At 50.9% G+C, this 18,749-nt stretch overlaps 3 protein-coding genes across 3 annotated transcripts; 2 read left to right on the top strand and 1 right to left on the bottom strand.

Annotated features, from left to right (window-relative positions):
• The first annotated feature begins 513 nt into the window (after nt 1-513).
• On the top strand, nt 514-8,205 carry LRRC43 (leucine rich repeat containing 43). Its single transcript, XM_064466407.1, has 11 exons — nt 514-1,160; nt 1,444-1,554; nt 1,693-1,832; nt 2,446-2,684; nt 3,445-3,623; nt 3,958-4,081; nt 4,294-4,433; nt 4,592-4,681; nt 4,976-5,179; nt 5,713-5,800; nt 8,045-8,205. Exons 1-11 carry the CDS (start codon nt 705-707, stop codon nt 8,203-8,205), a joined length of 1,932 nt encoding a protein of 643 aa, XP_064322477.1. The 5' UTR covers nt 514-704.
• Nucleotides 8,206-9,289: 1,084 nt separating this feature from the next.
• B3GNT4 (UDP-GlcNAc:betaGal beta-1,3-N-acetylglucosaminyltransferase 4) lies at nt 9,290-11,201 on the top strand. The gene has a single exon (XM_009500523.2). It carries the CDS (start codon nt 9,290-9,292, stop codon nt 10,406-10,408), a length of 1,119 nt encoding a protein of 372 aa, XP_009498818.2. The 3' UTR covers nt 10,409-11,201.
• A 2,793-nt stretch (nt 11,202-13,994) lies between these two features.
• DIABLO (diablo IAP-binding mitochondrial protein) lies at nt 13,995-18,196 on the bottom strand. Its single transcript, XM_064466116.1, has 6 exons — nt 18,125-18,196; nt 17,180-17,294; nt 16,693-16,824; nt 15,860-15,970; nt 15,610-15,706; nt 13,995-14,642 (listed from the first exon to the last, which is right to left on the bottom strand). The coding sequence occupies exons 1-6, from the start codon at nt 18,169-18,171 to the stop codon at nt 14,428-14,430; spliced, it is 717 nt and encodes a 238-aa protein (XP_064322186.1). The 5' UTR covers nt 18,172-18,196; the 3' UTR covers nt 13,995-14,427.
• Between the last annotated feature and the right edge of the window lie 553 nt (nt 18,197-18,749).

The raw sequence follows: 18,749 nt of genomic DNA, 5'->3' as shown, positions 1-18,749 counted from the left end.
ACATAACCATCAGATGCCTCAGAGCATCTGCAGTACATTTGGTGAAGTTTTGCTGACACAGGCTGCTCAGTAGGCTTCCTAAAATGGAATTTGTAGCCATTGCCTCAACACCTATCGCTGGAAAAAGCAAATAAACCTCAGAGCACAGAGACCTGAATAGGACTGGAGACAGAGTTGTGGCTTTTGTTCTGGGACTCATCTACTTTTTCCAAGTGTAAGAGCTGGTATTTTTAGCTGTGAACTTTGTTTTCCGATGGCCTTGCGCTGCTGTGGCGGCGGTACCCTCCATGTGAATGAACGACAGCACTTTTACAGCTAACTGAGAACGTGACTGCTTCCTCCCTGAAACTTGAGCGATACTCAGGATGTAGATAAGTGAAATGGTAAATGCCATGCCACAGGTCCTTGGCCAGGGGACAGGGCTGACACTGCACCCTGCAAAAGCTGCACAAGGCCGCCTGTTCTTTCCCTGGTGGGGAGCAGCACCCACAGCCCAGGGGGAGATCCAAAAAAGCCAGGGATTTATTCCCAGCCTAAGGAGCTCGGTGCTCGGTCCTAGGCTCGCTCCACAGTCCTGAGTAGAGCCTGGTCCCCGGTCCCCACGGCATCTGCATCAGTCCCCAGGGTGTTTGTATCCCCACCATCTCCTAGCGACAAGGACGCATGCCGCTAAGCCAGGAAATTCCCTGCCGGGCTGGAGCTGGATGGCAGGAACTGGCCGCTGCAGCATCTCGGCTGCTTTTTGGGAGCACTTGCGGCACCTGTGTCTGCAGGACTTCCCCTGCAGCCTTGGCAGCTGGGTAGGGATCTGGGACGGGGCACAGCCATGGGGGGGTCTGCACTCTGTAGGGCTGTCACTGCCTCTTCTCTCTCCCTCTCTGCAGAACAAGTCTCGCTTCGATGCATGGACAAGCCCCCGCAGAGGCCGGCTGGGGCTGGGGGCAGACCCAGGTGGGCAGGAGGAGGCTGTTCCACTGGGCGAGGAGAGCCCTGAGGCACTGATGGAGCTGCTGAGCGACCAGCACAGCCCCTGGGCCCTGCCGCCGGACTGCAGCCCCCAGGACCAGCACCTGCGGGAAACGGCTGTGCTGTCACCTGAGCTCGTCCATGGCTCCAACATCTTCCAGGTCTTCAGGTCCCTGCGGATCATTGGCAAGGGAGTAAGTGCAGCTGCTGTGGCCCATAAAGGTATCCATCTCCAGGCAAGGAAACCACATCTTCCTGCTGAGAGGGAAAACATCCTGGGAAAAGGATACCTTCCCCAACCCAGTGTCTTCCCAGATGCCACTATTGCAGCTGGGGTGGAGCTGCTGGCCCCCCCACCCCCAGCATGTTGCACTAATCTGTGTTACACGTATGTCACATCGATCGACACTACGTGTCCATATCGCCTTGACCATAAGGTGGCTCAGGGACACATTGGCCAAACCCAACTCTCTGCAGGTAGAGGAGGTCGATGAGGGTCTGTTGCAGTTACAGCAGCTGGAGGAGCTCATCCTCAGTGCCAACCAGATCAGCAGGATAACCTCAGGCAACCTGCCCCGGACGCTGAGGGTGAGCAGGCAGTGTCTTGCGACAGCAGGATGGGGAGGGAGGCCTTGTAGGGGAACACAGCAGGAGCCAAGCAGCTCAAGGGAGTGCCAGGAACAGCTCATTGCAAAAGGTGTTTGTTGTTCCTTCTGTCCCCGGCAGGTCCTGGAGCTCTGCTGCAATGCTGTGGCTGATCTGCAGGACCTGTGTGCTCAGCCTCCGCCAGAGCTGCAGCACTTGGGGCTGGGATACAATAGGCTGTGCAGCCCTTCACAGCACAAGTACCTCACTGCGGACTTCTGGTAACGCTGCAGGCTGAATGTGGGCTTCTGAAAGGGAGGTGGGCAGATGTGAATAGATGACCTCAAGCCATCAGGTGTCCCATGTTAAGAAATTATAGCCCTTCAGCACATTTGTTTCTTTGCTCTGTGTCCAACACCTGTGCAGAGCACTCTGTCTTTGTTCACTGTCTTCTCTGTCATGCTTAGAGGGTGTCTTGGTCTGTGGCTAAGGTGTGGAATGGGGATATCACCTGAGGAACTACCTTGACAGCCTGCCTGCCATAGTTCCTGTGTCCCTGGGCAGCTTCCTTTTTCCATGCCCTTCACAAAGCCCCTGATGGATGTCTGCCCTGGGAAGGACCTAAAGCTTAGGCTGCATCACCAGGTGGTGCATTGGGGTGGTTAATGGATGCTAAAGGAACATGGTTTTGGGTTGTGAGTCAGACTGGCAATGGACCATATGACTCAGGAATTTGGAGTTGGCCTCTTGAGGTTGTACCACTGGATTCCCCAGTTTGACCCAGTTTGTGCTGGGGAAACACAATTTTTGTCTATTTTTTGACCCAGGGCAGTAGCTGTCTATCCCCAGATGGCTGCTGTTTGCCTAACCTTCTTCTCTGGGTTCTTTCCTAAGGCCAAACCTTGTCTCCCTTGACCTGAGCTTTAACAACTTCACGGATCTGCTGGGGCTGGTCTCCCAGCTGTCCAGTCTGCAGAAGCTCCGTATCCTGGTGCTCCAAGGGAACCCACTGGCTCTCATTCCCACTTACAGAGGCTTCCTTGTGGACAGCCTGCCCAAGCTCTCCATCCTTGATGACATCCACATAGGGCCTGATGAGAGGCAGCAGTTCCATGGTTTAGCAAAGCAGCCAGGTGAGCCTTTGCCTTTGGACCTGTCCATGCTGACCCTGTGATTCAGGAGGTGGTTTCATCATGGTTGAGCTAGGAGTTCTCAGGGCAAACTCTGGATCCAGTATTGACTTCATTCTTGCCTCTCTTCATCTGGAGATCTTTCTGTGGGCCTTTTTACCCCACCAGTACAAGTGGGGAGACAGGCAGAGGACCCTGCAGCAGTGCAATTATAATCAAGGTAATTTTAGCCTTAATCAGGTCCAAAGATTGCAGGAACAACCTAATCCTAGCACTGCCTCGCACCCATTGCCTGCCCTAACCTTTGTTTCTAGACACTGTCTGGTTTCATATGGTGCGTTTCCCTCTCAAGCTGCTAAAAGAGAAACATCTCCACTGGGGAAGATGCTCACATGCATGCTGCACTGCCAGCACAAAGTGGTGCTGCCTCTGCAGCGTGGCACATGCCCGACTGGGATGAGGGCAGGGGCCTGGGGACACCTGGGGGTGGGAAGCCCCTCTTGATGGCCCCTACTCAATGAGTCTGTGTGCTGGATGTGCTCTTTGGAGTCTAACATTTTAACCAGGGAGTCAAAGCAGAGATGTTTGCATGGCTTTGGAGTGACCCCGTGTGGCAATGGCTTGTCACAGTGTTAGCACATGGTGGCAAGGAGGGCTGCCAGGTGGTGGGACACGGCATCCTGGAGGCTTCCACTTGCTCTATACCTTCCTTACTATGGAAGGAGCACGCTGCTGCTTCATAGCAAGATTGTCTTCCTTTTAGAGCTGATCAGGAGTGAAGCACGAGTGGTTGTGACCATTGGGGAAATCAAGGGAGTCCCTGATCCCAGCACTCATCAGCACCTGGAGGTTGGCTCTGAGGCTCCAGTGATCACCTACAGCTACTGCGTGATGTACGAGTTTGCAGCAGGAGAGGAGATCGAGGGCAGTAGCAGCACTGAGGTTTGTGCCTAACCAAGCTCCTGAAAGCAACAGGCAGTGGCAGGTCACAGCAAGGGGGGCTTCACCTCCAGGCTGCAGAGTAAGACCATTCATAATGGACCTGGTGTGGGCAGCACCAGCAGTATTGGGGACAGAACTCACGCGTGGCCACATCTGGCAGGACAAGTCCCTGCTGGCCACATTCCCTGTCCTTCTCAGGGAGCCCAGTTCTGCTCTGCACATGGGGCTGCATGAGCGTGAGCTGGGGAATGGGATTTCAGAGGCAGCTCTGCCCCCAGTCCTGATGCAAACACAACCAGACATGCCCTGCCACGAGACTCCCTCTCTGTTCTAGGTAACAAAAATCCATCAGCATCCCGTGGTGGCCACCCTGGATGTGGGCAGCTCTGCTCGGGACACAGGGGAAACAAAGGGCCAGCAGGAGCCTGCAGCCATGGGGGAGCCCAAGGCCCACTCTGGTAATGAGGAATTATAAATCCCACTGCTCAAGGCAGGTTTATGGCTCTTCCTGGCATGTGGTGGCATCAGGACATCCCTCGCGGCATCGGCTGCAGCTGGGCTGTTACTGAGACCGATGGATAATGAATCGGCACTGCTGATGTCCCAGGGGTCCTTCCTGTCCTCAGGAAGGAGAGGTCTCTCCTCAGTGTTTTTCTGTGTCCCTGCACAGCAAAGGTGTTTGTCACCCCTGGAAAGCCCTGGGCAGACACCATCGACTGCAGCTACAGGAAGGAGCATGCTGCCAAGGACTTAGTGGGGCTGAAGTCCTACCTGGCATCTGGAACAATCATCTCAGTCATCGAGGAGAAGGTGAGTGTGTGGCAGAGCTGGATGAAAGGGGAAAAGCTGCTGGGAGGCCCAGCAGTGGTATTGTGTTCTCTCTGGGAGGCAGCCGAGCATGGCGGTGACCCTGGACCAGGGTCCTTGGGCATCCAGCCCCTGCAGCACTGGCTCCTCTCCCCGGGCAGGTGCTCTCATGGCCAGTCGATGCTGATCCAGAAGAGAATGCAGTCACAAAGGGAAAGGCAAGACAGGGGCTGCTGAAAGGCAGTGCCAAGGTAGGATGCTGGGAGAGAATGATGTCCAAACACCATCCGAGCTGCAAAAATAATGATGAGGGAACGAGGACCCTTCTCCGGGGCCAGTTTGGTATGTCAGAGAATCTCCCTTCCATCCCAGACCTCTGACCAAAGCAACCCCTTGCTATGGGAGGAAGGCAGCAGTGATTTTTACACACATCTTGGTCTATGATGCAGTGGTGGGCAAGGAGACTGTCGGGGTTTCTTGCTGTCTGATAAAGGGATGCCAACCCTCTGCTGAGGTTTGTCCTCAGCAGTGCTGGTGCCCTGCAGGTTCCTGTGCCCAGGGTCAAGCAGAAAAAGAAGAAGGAGAAACCATGTGAACTCCGCAGTGACCCTCCCGTTCAGAGGACCCTGGGCACCAGGAGGGTGGCCCTGGAAACCCTGCTGGCCACTGAGGACCTGGTGGCAGCTGTGTGTGACTTTGGGATCCTGCTCACTGAGCAGCCGCTGCAGCCACCAAGTCTGGAGGAGAAGGTAAGGAGCATGTCCTGAGGCAGAGTGGTGAGGCAGGGCTGCCGGGGATGGGCCGTGCTGCAGACTGGGGTTCAGCACGTCCTGCCCTGCAGCTGGCCCAGGTGTCCCTCCCACCCATCCCTCAGTTCTCCTCTCCATAAAATGGGGCTGAAATAATCCTGCCTAAGCTCCATCCATCACTGCTGGTATCATTATTTAATGTTGGTATTATCAATGAGTACTGCTACATTTTATTGGCCAAGTTAAGAAAATAGATGAGTTTCTTTTTCCATCTGAGGATGTGAAAGCAACCACTTGTGCTTCCTCTGATGCTCGCTCTTTCTCAGCATGGCAACACACACTGGCTGTACTGACACTCTGTTTTCTGGATTCCCTTCTCCAGGCAGCCCACCACTGTGCTCCTGCTTCCCTTCACCCCTTTGCTTTGCCTTTTAATCCCGGTGACAGAACCCAGATGGCAATGGCTATCATAGGACTGAACGTGGGCAGTGAATTTCAACACAGCCTAACTATGGAATCATCTCTTTCTGCAGGACAGGAAAAAAGGCAACGACAAGAGAAAAAAAACAAAAGCAGAGAGAGAAAGTCAGGCCAGCCAGAAAACCACAGCAGCTGCCAAAGGTAACGGAGACTGAAGCTGGCTGGGCAGAGGGTGGCTTGTGCAAGAGCAAACACCAGCGGTGCCTGGCTGGGAGGCAGCCGCAGGTTCCCGCCACCATGCCAGCTCTGCCGAGCAAGGCACTTAGTCACACGGCTTCAGGCTGTGAATACATCTATTGACTGCGGGAGCTGTAGGTTTAGACACACACCCGGACACCTCCTTGAATCAGCGTCTGAACAAGCACTGAAGGTGGGCTGCCGGCTCTCCTGGGAGTGACACACACCTACTAGTTCTGCATGCCAGGGTAGAAGGGCAAAGCAGATTTTTGGGTGAGAGATGTGCTGCCCGCTGTGTTGGCTGCCAAATGTGGCCCATGGTGTGGGCCGGCGTGGGCAACTGGGGGGAGTGCTGTCTGGGATGCATAATAAGGTCCTCATCCGTTTCCAACTCACACCTCAAAGCACTTTGCAGAGGGGATTATTATTCTTTCTGGTTTAGAGATGAGAGCACAGAGTGTCCCAGGTGCCCCAGCCACCCCATAGCGGGACCTGGTCTGCCCTCACCCATGAAGAGACCGCCTTGACCCCTGATGGGTGTCCCCCACCTTCCCAGCACAGACCTCACTCTCTGCTCAACCAGCAGCGTTCCTTAAACTCTGGAGACAAACCTCACCCTGCCTTTTGCAGGTCATTTTTCCAGCAATCCTGTTTTGCCTACAAAAATAGGAGGGATAATGCAAGAGCAGGAGGAAGTAGGGGAGGGAAGGGATGGCAGGGTGATGCTGAAAAGCCGCTTATGGGTCAAGGAGAGCATGGAGTGGGCCAGGCCTCTGTAGCGCCGCTTGGCGCTACCAAAGGAGCCTCGCTCGGGCATCAGATTTAGTAGCTAATATAAGAGAGCAATTAACCCCCCTCCCCAAGAGCTCTGGGATGCTTTTCCATGCCCTGTCACCCATGGTGAGTTCCCTATCTTTGGGGATGATCTCAGAGCCCTGCAGTCCTAGACTGTGTCTGTGCTTGAGGAAGCCTGATGGCCTTCCCGGCTACCTGAAAAGAAGAAAAAACCTCTTTAATTATTGTTCCCACAAGAAGATATGCATTTGCAATATATGGTCAGACTGTTGCTGAAGCAAGGAGCTACTGTCACACAGTTTATCAGTGGTGTCTTTTACTTCCTTTTACCCTCATCCCTGTGGTCAGTGTGCATGCAGGAGATCTTACCTTCAGCTTCAGCAAGCACGAACCCCTTCTGCAGGGGGTTGTGTGGCCGGAGATGGTGTTGGGTGCACAGAAAGCTGCTGATGCAAGAAACCCACAGCAATTAGAGACTTGCGCTTAATTTGGTGTCCCCTTATGCCTGTGCAGGTAGAGGCTGGCTGGCTGCACACCAAGGCCACTGAGTGCATATTTCAAAAAGATAGTGCCTAAAAATCAGCTGCCCCCACAGCTTGCTACACCCGGTGCCGGCAGTGTCCCATGGCCATGAGCAATGCTGTGACTCATGACTCACAAGTACACCCCAGTTGTGGCCCGGTTGGCCGACACAGCGGGGGGCGGGGGCAGGTGGGCTGCTCAAGCAGCTGTGCACACAGTGTCTGCAAGACCTGGCTGCTCCATGAGTCACCAAATCGCACCGTAGTCGTTTGGCACTTGCTCATCATGTCGGTACCACGTACCACCTTGGAGCTGCGGCAGTGGCCACGCTCTGAGGCGTGGGGGACGGCTCCCAGCCCTCGCTCCATTGCAGCCATGCGTCCAGCGAGGCTGTGTAGGGACCAGCACTCTCGCAGCCAGCAGCTGAGGCTGATTTGCATCCCTCAGTAGGCAAACGCGCACAAATAATAAGTCCTCTCAGAGGAATTGGGATCCCTTCCAAAGAGGATCTCAAAGAGGAAAGGCAGCAAGCTTTGTCTGGAGCAAACCATTTGCCCAGACATTGAAGGATGTCTTCAGAAGTAGTCTCACGTAGGTCTCATTTTACCCCACACTTGATTTTCCAGGATCCTTGAAGTGATTATTTCTGCATCTTTCTTTTTTCCTAAGAATTATAGAGGAGTTTAAAAAAAAAAAGGCAAAACTGCACCCAGATCAATTGACTGCTTACAAATGCTGTTTGGGTTTCTTACCCAAAGTCATATTCAAATAGATTTTCCCTCAAGGCCCGGAAGCCAGTAGTTAATGCGGTGGGCATTTCCCCTCTGCATGCTGCTGCTTTTAGAGTGATTTACTCTGTAAAGACGGTGGCGGATTTACTTCTTTCCACAGGAAAAATTAAAAACAAAGACTCTGCTGAACTGGAGGAGGGTCGAGGGCTCCAGCTGGTGCCGCTGACAGTTCAATTCCAGATGCAGCTGCTCCGGTGGCCCTTGGCAGCTGGTACCCAGAGCCAAGAGAGCATGGCCGTGGCAGTGGGGAAGACTCAGTAATATATCCTTGGCAAAAGAGTGAGTGAGAAATAAAAGCCATGGGGATGCTGCATGGATTCTGGTTCAGCTTAATTGCCAGAGCTGGGTGATGCCCCAGGGCTTGTGATTGCTTCTGAGCTTCTGCAAGAGCTGCAGCGTGCAGGGGCTGGTGTGTGGTGGGGTGCAAGGTGCGCTGGTGTGCAGGATGGGGGGTGCAAGGTGCGGTGTGCAGGATGGGGGGTGCAAGGTGCGGTGTGTGGGGTGGGGGCGCAAGGTGCGGTGTGCAGGATGGGGGTGGAAGGTGCGGTGGTGTGCAGGGTAGGGGTGCAAGGTGCAGTGTGCAGGGTGGGGGTGGAAGGTGCGGTGGTGTGCCGGGTCGAGGTGCAGGGTGCAGTGTGCAGGGTGGGGGTGCAAGGTGCGGTGGTGTGCCGGGTTGAGGTGCAAGGTGCAGTGTGCAGGGTGGGGGTGCAAGGTGCGGTGGTGTGCCGGGTCGAGGTGCAAGGTGCAGTGTGCAGGGTGGGGGTGCAGGGTGGGGGTGCAAGGTGCGGGGTGCGGGGTGGGCGTGTGCAGGGTGCAGCGCCCGGTGCGCAGCGCCTGGGACAGGCTGCCCCGGGCGCCGGGTCCCGGTGCCGGTGCAAGCCCCCGCCCCCGCCCGGGGGAGAGGCGAGGGCGGGGCCGGGCGGGGCCGCTCTCCTCGGGTGGTGCGGGGCGGCGGCGTGGAGCGGAGCGGCGGCGGATGGCGGTAAGTCTCAGCGGTTCTGCGGGGGGGGGGGGGCTTTGCACCGGGCCGTGCCGGCGGGGCACAGCGGAGCTTCAGCCTCCCCCCCGGGCCGGGGGCGGTGCGGCTCCCCGGCGGCTCCCCAGCCCTCCCGGGGGCAGCGCTCCCGTCCTCACCGGACCTGGGCTCGGTGGGACCCGAGAAACAACCGGGCGGGGAAGCGGCCCCGGGCTGGGTCGTGCGCTCCATCCCTGCGTGACTGCGGGCGTGAGGGCGCTGCGTGGAAGGTGTAAATGTGACTGGAAAGCGCAAGTATGCAGGGCTAAACCTTAAACGGCTCGTCTTTCTCTGACCGCACAGGGCCGGAGTTCAGCGCCGGAGGTTGCCATGTGTCCTAGGATTAAAAGCCTTGCACTTTATGCACTTTCAATCACCCTGCTGGTGTGGTTTTTGTACGTGAAGAAAGAGGCAAAGTTGTCAGCCTCGTCAGCGGACCGGAAAGTGGATGTAACGAATCATAAACAGAAGTCTTTGGTTCTGGACAATGCTGAACCCAGCAGGTGTTTCCCAGACTTTACCCTTGCCAATTCTTCTCTCACCCTCCCGGAGCTTCACCGTGTCTTCTTAACGTACAAGCACTGCCGGAACTTCTCAGTCCTGCTGAAGCCTTCCAGGTGTAGCAAAGAGACGTTCCTCTTGCTGGCGATCAAATCTTCCCCTATCAACATAGACCGGCGAGTGGCAATCAGGAACACCTGGGGGAAGGAGGGCTCTATCGGTGGCAAGCGCATCAGGCTGATATTCCTTCTAGGGTACTCGGCGGCCAAAATCCACGTACAGCCCCTGCACCAGCTGCTGGCTTACGAGAGCCGGGAGTTTGATGACATCTTGCAGTGGGATTTTGTTGACAACTTCTTCAACTTGACCCTCAAGGAGCTGCATTTCCTCCGCTGGTTCATGGAGGACTGCTTGCATGCCAGGTTTGTGCTCAAGGGTGATGATGATGTCTTTGTCAACACGTATAACATTGTTGAGTTCCTCCAAGAACTTGACCCCGAACAGGATCTCTTTGTTGGGGATGTGATTGCCAATGCCCGGCCCATCAGGAACACCAAGGTCAAATACTTTATTCCAGAGTCTATGTACAGAGCCCCCTTCTATCCTCTCTATGCGGGTGGAGGGGGCTATGTGATGTCTAGAGAGACAGTGCGCCGCCTCCAGAGCACCGCAGAGGGCGTGGAGCTCTTCCCGATAGATGATGTCTTTGTGGGAATGTGCCTGGCAAAGATGGCAGTGACCCCAAAGAACCATGCTGGCTTTAAGACTTTTGGGATCCAGAGACCTTTCAATTCTTTTGATCCGTGCTTGTACAAAGAGCTGATGATTGTGCATAAACTAAACCCAACCGAGATGTGGATCATGTGGACGCTGGTACAGGATGACAGTATTAGGTGTGCTGTGTCAGTAACGCACAATTACAAAAGGGGTTGGGACAGAAGCTACTGATGGGCACAGTGGGATTGTGACTGGTAACAGATACAGGGCACTTAAAGTAAAAATCAGGTTGTGGTAGAAATGTGTCCTCTACTAACAGGCTGTACTTGAGCCATCGGGTTTTGTTTTGCAGTAAGTTTTTTTCAGCCAGTGGGCTACTGAAGCAGTTGGGTTGTCATGGGGTGGGGAAGGGGCTGGTAGCTCCATGAGACATGGCACAGGGGACTCGGCTTGGTTCCTCCCAGCCAGACTGGACACAGGAGAAGTCACAGCTGCCACAGGAGTGTGAGTGAGGTGCCGCCCACTATGGCGGCTCCATGATGCTGAGGCTGGTGTCTGACCACCAGCCAAGTTCAGTTTTGTGTGGGAAAGCTAATGATGACTAATGAGTGACAGAGCACTTAAAATTACTTCAAGGGGTGGAAGAAAGGCCAGTGTGTGCTGCGGGGGTCCGCTACAGCGCAATTCCGCTGCCCCAGGCCAGCAATCCTTCAGGTCCTACCAGACAGTGGGAAAAAGGGAGTGGAGCGGGGGGGAAAAAAGCCTCAAAAATCTATTGCCTTAAGATGGCATGATGATCCAAGAGACCGGGCTCTGACTTGAGCCCTTTGGATTTTACAGACAATTATAACAGGTTTATTTGCTTTTTGCACAAACACTTTCTGATTGGGTTTGAGAGGAGCACTATATCCTCTTAATTATGGTAGTTACAGTGGCTGTAGCTTTTCATGTTGTATGGGAGGTGTTTGGGTTTTTGTTGTTACTGTAACATTGGGTGTAAATAAAATAGAGTTTTGAAAAATGTTTTCACAGGACTATTCTTGGGTCTCCTGAAAGCTGGGAACTAAAAGCCAGAGAAGGTCGAGATCTGGTGCTGGGCATTTGCATTAAGGAGTAGTTGATATTAGAGAAGGTGCAGTTATATGGAAATGGCTACTTGCCACTTCCTTTGATGTAGGCAGCTGCCATTCTCTGCCCCTGCCCAGGCAAGATGTATTAATACGTATGTATAGACATTATTGATAAGACATGGAAGTGATTAATCAATGAGTGTGCTGGAGTCGCTAACATGAGGAAAGATCAAATAAAAAAACCTAAGATTCAGTGATACTCATCACTGATAATTATACTTATGAGAAGTTTAAATTTAAAGCTTTAAGCTTTATGAAAAGTAAGGAAGAAAATGCATATTATTATATAAACATGATGCTTATCAGTTTCAGGGTGTTTTGCTGTTAGATCAGAAGCTGCTGTGCTGTGCATGAGCAAGAAGCAGCCCGGAAGCTTTAGAAGAAGATAGAGGGTAGAGTGGAAGTGTGTGATTACTGAAATCAGAGCAACTTGTGTTGTGCTGTTGTTGTTGCTGTCTAGTGCCAGCTGCCCAGCATTCACCACCCACCAGATGTGAGCTGGAGCTTTCAGAGGTGCCTGGGAAGTGCTTCCAGGAGGTACTTGCTTGTACTCCTCAGGCAGAGAGAGACCGAGGGCATCCCAAGACCAGAGATGGGATGAGCTCCCCAGGGAGGGTGGCTGCCCTGCCTTCCCATGGGGCGGTGCAGTGCTGTACGACCTCAGCCTGAGGGACTCCTGGCAGTACAGCTGGTCCATGTTTGATCCCTTGCTGCCTTGGCTTTCTAAATCACCGGGTGTAGTTCTAGCTTAGCCCTATAGCATGACCCAGACTGTTACGGCGGGAGTTGCCACTCTCACAAGCTGTTTCTGTGCCAGATGCAAGTAGGAGTTTGGAAAAAAATTTGCTCTTCCAAGGGGTGAGGCTGTGTGTGTGCGTCCATCCTCACTGTGGTCTTGTACAAGCTGCTGCTGGGTCTTCTCGCTGCAGCCCTAGGATGAATTAGCTGTATCTGAGAAATTGCCTACATGTAGTTTCAGATGTGCCAGCTTTGTAAACACGGGTGAGTATGAGCAGCAAAACCTAGCTTCTGGGCACTGTTCTCTGGGCACCGCTGCTTGTTCTAGAGAAGCAATTGGACAGCGTGGGTACCATGGTACCCTGTGAACTGCTGTGGCAGCATTTTTCTGATCCACTAGATGATTCCAAATGCAAACTCAGTAACATAATAGCATGATGTCATGTCTGTTGTGGCCTTAGGTGTATGGGCTAACCCTGGATAGGCAACTCCCACTTCCTAATAAAGGTGTGGGGCTCTTTCTTTCTCACCCCGTTTTGGAAGCGATACAGAGCTGCTTGTGCTCCTTGCTCCCATTTTGACTCAACTGAACTGACTAGTTGGTTCGTCGCATGTCTGAAGGTCAGACATGTGTGGGTAAAGCTTGTGTCTTGGGAAGAGCAGGGCAACAAGGGGGCTGGTAGCAGGCTCTGCAAGGGGAAGAATGGGTTGCTTTTCAAACTCCTGTAGCAGTGCTCATCTTTCTTAAACCATATATCTCTCTGTCATGCAAACATCAGAGTAGTTATTGTGGCATCCTGAAAGGAACACAACCTGTACGTGCATTTGAGTCAGTGGCTTGGCAGAAGTTTTTTAACTGCAGCCAGTAACAAACTGGAGCAGTTGTGGTTGACCTGAAGTTGCATTTGGCTCGAGGGTGTGGTTGTGCCTCTGCTGCAAAGAATCCTCTCATGATAGTGTTTTTACTAATGCTCCAGCCCAAAGCTGTGTCTGGGCCCTCTTGATTACTGGCACAGCAGACACTGGTACCTTCTTGTGCCCTTTAATTCTGGACTGTGCCATCTCCTTGGATGCAGCAACACCCAGTGAGGAGGAGCAAGGAAAGGTGGCTTGTTAATTTCTTTACTATTTAATCTATAAATGTACAGTGCTGTGCAGCTGAGATAGTATTTGTTCAAAAGGCAGACAAAATGGGACACAGACAGAAAAGCTTGTGCTACAGCTGAAAAAATTCCCAGTCAAGCACAACCCAAATTAGTAACAACCACCTTGACACAGATGTAGTGCATCAGATGCTAATTTGTGGTGAAAAACCTATGATTAACGTGTGTTTTCTTACAAAACCTAATGAATGGGGATTAACTGACACAAATCAGAAGTGATAAAGTTCTAGTGGATGCTATTCTACAGAGTGGTCTCAGCTTAAGTTTACATTGACTATACAGTTAATATTGCAAATTTCACATGAAGCAAGTTAGAAAATGAACACAGTGGAAGCCACCTGTGCTTTTGAAGCCTGCGGTGAAACATTAAGCTTGCAAAAAAGAGAGAATTAAGATTATTTTCCTGAAACGTGCTGGAAAGCATTCAAATATGTAACACTTTCTTCCACTCACTGCTTTGTAAAGAAGTACGCAGCAGTCAGCACAACGACTTTGTTTATAACCACAGTATCTTGAAAAATTAAATCTTCCTTTGCTTCCTGGGGAAGGCAGTTGTGTTACAGGTGGTGGTTCTTGGGTGAAAGAGGTTGCTGTACCGAACTGCAAAACTTCACTAAGAAGAGCCTGGGTAACTCCACAGAAAAGTTGCCAGCTCTACAGCAAATGCTTCCCGAGTGCAATTAAGTGTAACTTGATGCAGCTGTCAGACCCAGCGCTGTTAACTTCTAAGCTCAAACAGAAAACAGAGCTTAATCTATTATTCAAAATAGCACACTCACAATGACATGCTTTTACACAGTTTTATAAAGGTATCTCCTAACAGACATAATTTACTTCACAGGTTAAAAATAATGACTTTTAAATACACTTGGCTGATACCTAGTTAGCCTCTAACTTAAGAGAGCTCGTAGAAACATAACAAATCAGCAGTAGGACCCTCCCAGCAGAGACACAATTAACAACAAGCTATCTGTGATAGCAATTTTCATATTTGCATAGTTAAACATTTAAATAATTGAATCCATAAGTATTACAAACATGGTAAGTTACAAAGAAGATCAAGGCCTTTCAGATGCTTTGAACTGACTTGATTGGTAAAGCAATCCTGTTTGGGGGGAAAATATAGAATCACAGGCTAATCTGTCCCACTCTTAAAAGTTTGGGACCCTTCAATTTGCGATTGACTCCTGCATGTTCTACGGTGATGCTTAAGTTCTCTTCAGTCCTCCCGAAGGTAAGGGTCCTCACCCGCCTCTGTACTTCCTAAGATACCCGCTGGCAATGAAGATTCCTCTCCTTGAGCCTTTATGAGCTCTTCTGTTTGAGCTTCAGCTAACTTGGTCTCTGCTTTCTGGGACAGCTGTCGCACTTCCTGCACCTGTGACTTCAGTAGCTGAATGTGGCTGCGGGCTGTCACTGAGGCTTGGTCTGCACCTGAAAGGTAATAATTTAAATACGCTGGGTTAGAGAAGCACTTGGCAAACCTTCAATTAAGGAAGCGACTGTCTATATAATCTGCTTATTTGTTTTGATGGCTCTTGGGCTATATTAATGATAAATGATTTTTACTGTTCATTTACCTTAAACAACACTATGCCTAGTTTGAGATTTTTTTACCCCCTTGAATTCTTCCTGCCTAAGAGGGTTACAGCCAGTGTCTGACCAGAGCAATCAGCTTGTGCTAGTGCGTTTGAGAACTAAAACACAGGCCAGTCATCGTGTGCCAGGAACTTTCAGTCCTTGTCCTGTCCTGGCACCTACCAGCAGCGGGAATATCTCTGGCACTGCTGAACACAGAATCCCTTTTCCTCCCATGCTCCTACAAATTCTTGTCTTTTTCAGGGACTTACAGAGTTAGGGTGTCCCTGTATATTTGCTTTCCTCCCCATCTCCACTCCCATAAGTTTGCCAATATACCATAAGTCAGCCCATAACTCAACCTCAGAGCTATCAAGTCTCTATACTTATTGTGAAAGTGCGTATACAGGAAGAAAAGACCAAAATTACTATCTTTCCTGAGTGAAAAGCAAATATTGTCACTCTTTAATACTAGTGAATCCAGCTAGAAAGACCTGATGGACCCCCTAGGTAGTCCTGTGGCTCCCAGAACTGTGTTTGAGCACTGCATTTAAAAATGACTAAACACTTCCCTCCAACGTGTTTTTGGCATGGTTGGTCTTGATCTAAACTGCACCTGAAGCTTCCAGGCCTAGTTCTGAGAACAATTCTACTAGACCCGTAGCCACTAAAAGAACATAAGTTCTCAGCATCTCTAAAAACCAGGCACTAGCTGTAAACTGGTAAGGTAACTGAATGTTACTCTCTCAACTCCATTCTTATTCAATTGATACTGCCTAAATGCTAGTGGAAAGAAATTCTCAGTATTTCTCCTTATGCTTACCTGATTGATACGCAGCTTCTGCTGCCATCTCTGAAAGACGTAATGCTGTCATCCAGCTGGATTCCAGCCTTAGGTATTCCTGCTGTTTTGTTGTCATCTAGGAGTAAAACAAAGTATTACTTAACTAGAGTCAACAGTATCTGAACACTCTTCCAAACAGTGCCTCCGTGAAAAGGCAAGCAAGCCAGACGAGAACTTTCTGAGCAGTTTTAAGAGGCAGACCGCTGACTGAAGGGAGATGATTGCTTACATCAACTCTGGCTCCTATTACGACCTGCCAGACTGCATCCACCTCTTCTGAATTCATTTTCCCAAGAAGATTTGCGTATTGCTTGTAGAGAGACACCAGTGTATAAACTGCCTGCAGAGGAATCATTTCACACAATTACATGACAATCTGTACATCTCTGATGTTGTCTCAGTGTTAACTGGTGTTAATTAACAAAATTGCTGAATGGTTCCAAAGGTGCCTTGTTCTGAAGTTCACTGCAATTTTGGAGGCTCTGACAGCATTTGCTGTCTGCCTACAGTAGTGCTGTGGATAGCATCTCTTTATATACCTGCTGTACTAATAAGGAAGTAAATGGGAATGCAACTACTTTACTCCAGTTGGCACTTATTTATAAAATTAAGACTGTATCTTGTTTCAGACATAAATATGGCTCACTCTGTTCTTCTGATGAAACTCAAGTTCGTGGCCTTAGAAATGGGCACAGAAGGTAAATAAAATATCTAAGAATACAGGGTGGTGTATCCTACTTACTCAGTATGCAGGTATCCAATAACTGTTATGAGCCTCTTTAGCCCCAGTTCTGAGACATGAGTCATTCTGGCTTAAATTCAAGCTCAAAGCAACAGTCTAACAAAGTTAAAAATAACTTCCAGGTTCACTGTAGCAGAATGGTGAGCCCTACCCTGCTGTATCCTAGGGACCTGACATCTTCAAACCCCCACACCTCTTTTATTAAGATTTATCAACAACAAAGTTAATTTTAAGTATGGTTTAACAGGTGTATGTAGTGCCAAATAATTTAGTATTTCCAGTATTGATTTGCTAGCAAAGTGTGTAATCTGTCAGCTTACCTTTGTATACTCTGTCAGTGCTTCGATCAATGCGTATGTTGTTTGAGAGAGGAGTGTAGAAGTACTGTCTGTTACCAAGGAAACTGCTCTTTTAATTAAGGCATCATTACTGAGAGAAGCAGAGTTCTGTTTCTGAAAGACATGACATGTACATGATCTTTACACTGACTTCCATATGGATGTTATTAGTAACAATAACTGTGAGGAAAAGCACCACTGTTAGTTACAAGGCTGGAGAGCCTAACTCTCACTGCTGTTTTGCCTTTGCAAAACAAGGCAACTGTTTTGGCAAGGTGTTATTGAAATAGGCAATTTTTTTCTCATTTCTCTTCCTTAAGACCTACATGGCTTAAACACCTGAGATCACCAAGAAGGAATACAATTCTGAGGGTAAGTACTAGTTTGTAAAATGCTATGCAAGTGTTTCTGAATGTTAAGCTGTTTCTAACGAGTTGGTGCTGTATGTGTCTTGCTCCTGATACGTTACCTCCACGACTGGGACTGCGCATAAGGCCACTCCCACGCCCACCATTTGTTGCCATCGCCCATTTGTGCCTGAGAGACAGCGTCTCCTAATATTGGCCAGAACAGGGAAGCTTTGTCTGGAAATGCAAAAAACAAAGTTAAGCGCAAGAAATAACTGGTGTGTGGTGGGAAATAGGCGTAGAGAGGAAAAGAACATCTAGAAGCTGTTCTAGGTGACCTAGTCTCTACCAAGCTTCTGTAAGGCAGCTGCCTAACAGTGAATGAGTAAGTTTGTTATTACTTAAGTGCAAGAAAAGAAGACAAGCACAGTAGCTAGTGCATTATTAATCCTTTGAGAGACAAAACATATCCTATCTGGTAGCAGCACACTGCTAGTATATAATAATATTGAAGAACAAATTAAAAAGCATGCTGAAGTGGTATATGGTACATGCAGGGGGGCAATACGACTGGTAATAGTTTGCTGCAATCCAGTGACACTCTGGGCCTCCTGTAGTCAGTTCTATTTACATCCAATGCTGTGTAAGTGTCCGTGGGGGCAGGCCCTATCACTGAAATACTCGAGCAAAAAACCAGAAACACTCAGTCATGAGAATTTTTTTTGTTGTACAGCAATTTTCTAAAAATATCTGGTCACTTTTCCTTCTTTTATGCTGTGTACTCTTAAACTACCGACCACCCGTGGCAAGCTCTGATGGGTACCACAGCTCCTCCTGCGTGCGCTACTGCAGCTGTGCTGTGGCATCTGGAGACAAACGAGGTGCGTTACGGCCGTTTCTGTGGCACAGGCCGCCGCTCCAGCCGCAGCCGGATTGATTGCATCGGGCAAACGAAGCGGGTACGGAGTCACAAGGGGCGGCCAGCGGCAGGGAGCCGAGAGGCTGAGCCGAGGCTGAGCCCTGCCCGCGCCCCGCCGGGACCCGGAGCGGCGGGGCCGCCGCGGTACCTGAGGAGGGAGCAGCAGCTCCGGAGCCACCGGCTGCCTGCCGCCATCTTGGGCCTAGCTGCTGCGCGGGAAGTGACGTCAGCGCGGTCGGGGGGCGGGGCTCCCGGCGGCGCGCACGCGCGGAGGGCGGCCGGCGCGAGGCGGGAGCCAGGGCGGCGGGAAGTCGTGAGGTGAGGGGACAGGTGCGGGGACGCGCCCTCACCGGCCTGGGAGGCAGAGGTGGTGTAGGGAGCTCTCAGCTCGGCCTGCTCCGCTCACGGGCGCCTGAGCAGCTGAGAGCAGCCCTGAGCTGTGCCTCGGGTCAGCCGCAGGAGCGAGGGCTGAGGTGGTGCTGGCTGACCTCCACAGGCTCTGCTCCCCACTCCCCCGGTTTAATTAATCTCTGTTTTTCAAGGCTATGTGATGCTGCTTAGCTTTTGGCTAGTGATAAACCCCAGGCTTTCCAGCAAAGCTTTCCTTTATAGTTCTACATGAAAGACCACGATCAGTTAAATCTCTTCTTTTTGTATACACCAGAAATCCTATCTGTTCTCTGTGAGACTCTGTTTACTCAGCTCGGTTTAGTTTTAGAAAGGCAGTGTTGTATCACAGGCACGTCTTTCAGCCAACGCCATGTTTTAAGCAT

Source organism: Phalacrocorax carbo, chromosome 15 (assembly GCF_963921805.1).
Source record: "Phalacrocorax carbo chromosome 15, bPhaCar2.1, whole genome shotgun sequence".
Lineage (NCBI taxonomy): Eukaryota > Metazoa > Chordata > Aves > Suliformes > Phalacrocoracidae > Phalacrocorax > Phalacrocorax carbo.
This window is presented reverse-complemented; position numbering and strand designations above follow the sequence as displayed.

Coding starts and splice junctions, on each gene's coding strand:
- LRRC43 (XM_064466407.1), top strand. CDS start 705: ATGGCAGGAACTGGCCGCTGCAGCATCTCGGCTGCTTTTTGGGAGCAC. Junction 2,685..3,444: donor TGGTTTAGCAAAGCAGCCAG/GTGAGCCTTTGC, acceptor TCTTCCTTTTAG/AGCTGATCAGGAGTGAAGCA. Junction 4,082..4,293: donor GGAGCCCAAGGCCCACTCTG/GTAATGAGGAAT, acceptor GTCCCTGCACAG/CAAAGGTGTTTGTCACCCCT.
- B3GNT4 (XM_009500523.2), top strand. CDS start 9,290: ATGTGTCCTAGGATTAAAAGCCTTGCACTTTATGCACTTTCAATCACC.
- DIABLO (XM_064466116.1), bottom strand. CDS start 18,171: ATGGCGGCAGGCAGCCGGTGGCTCCGGAGCTGCTGCTCCCTCCTCAG. Junction 15,971..16,692: donor CACTGACAGAGTATACAAAG/GTAAGCTGACAG, acceptor ATTCCTCTGCAG/GCAGTTTATACACTGGTGTC. Junction 14,643..15,609: donor AGAAGCTGCGTATCAATCAG/GTAAGCATAAGG, acceptor ATTACCTTTCAG/GTGCAGACCAAGCCTCAGTG.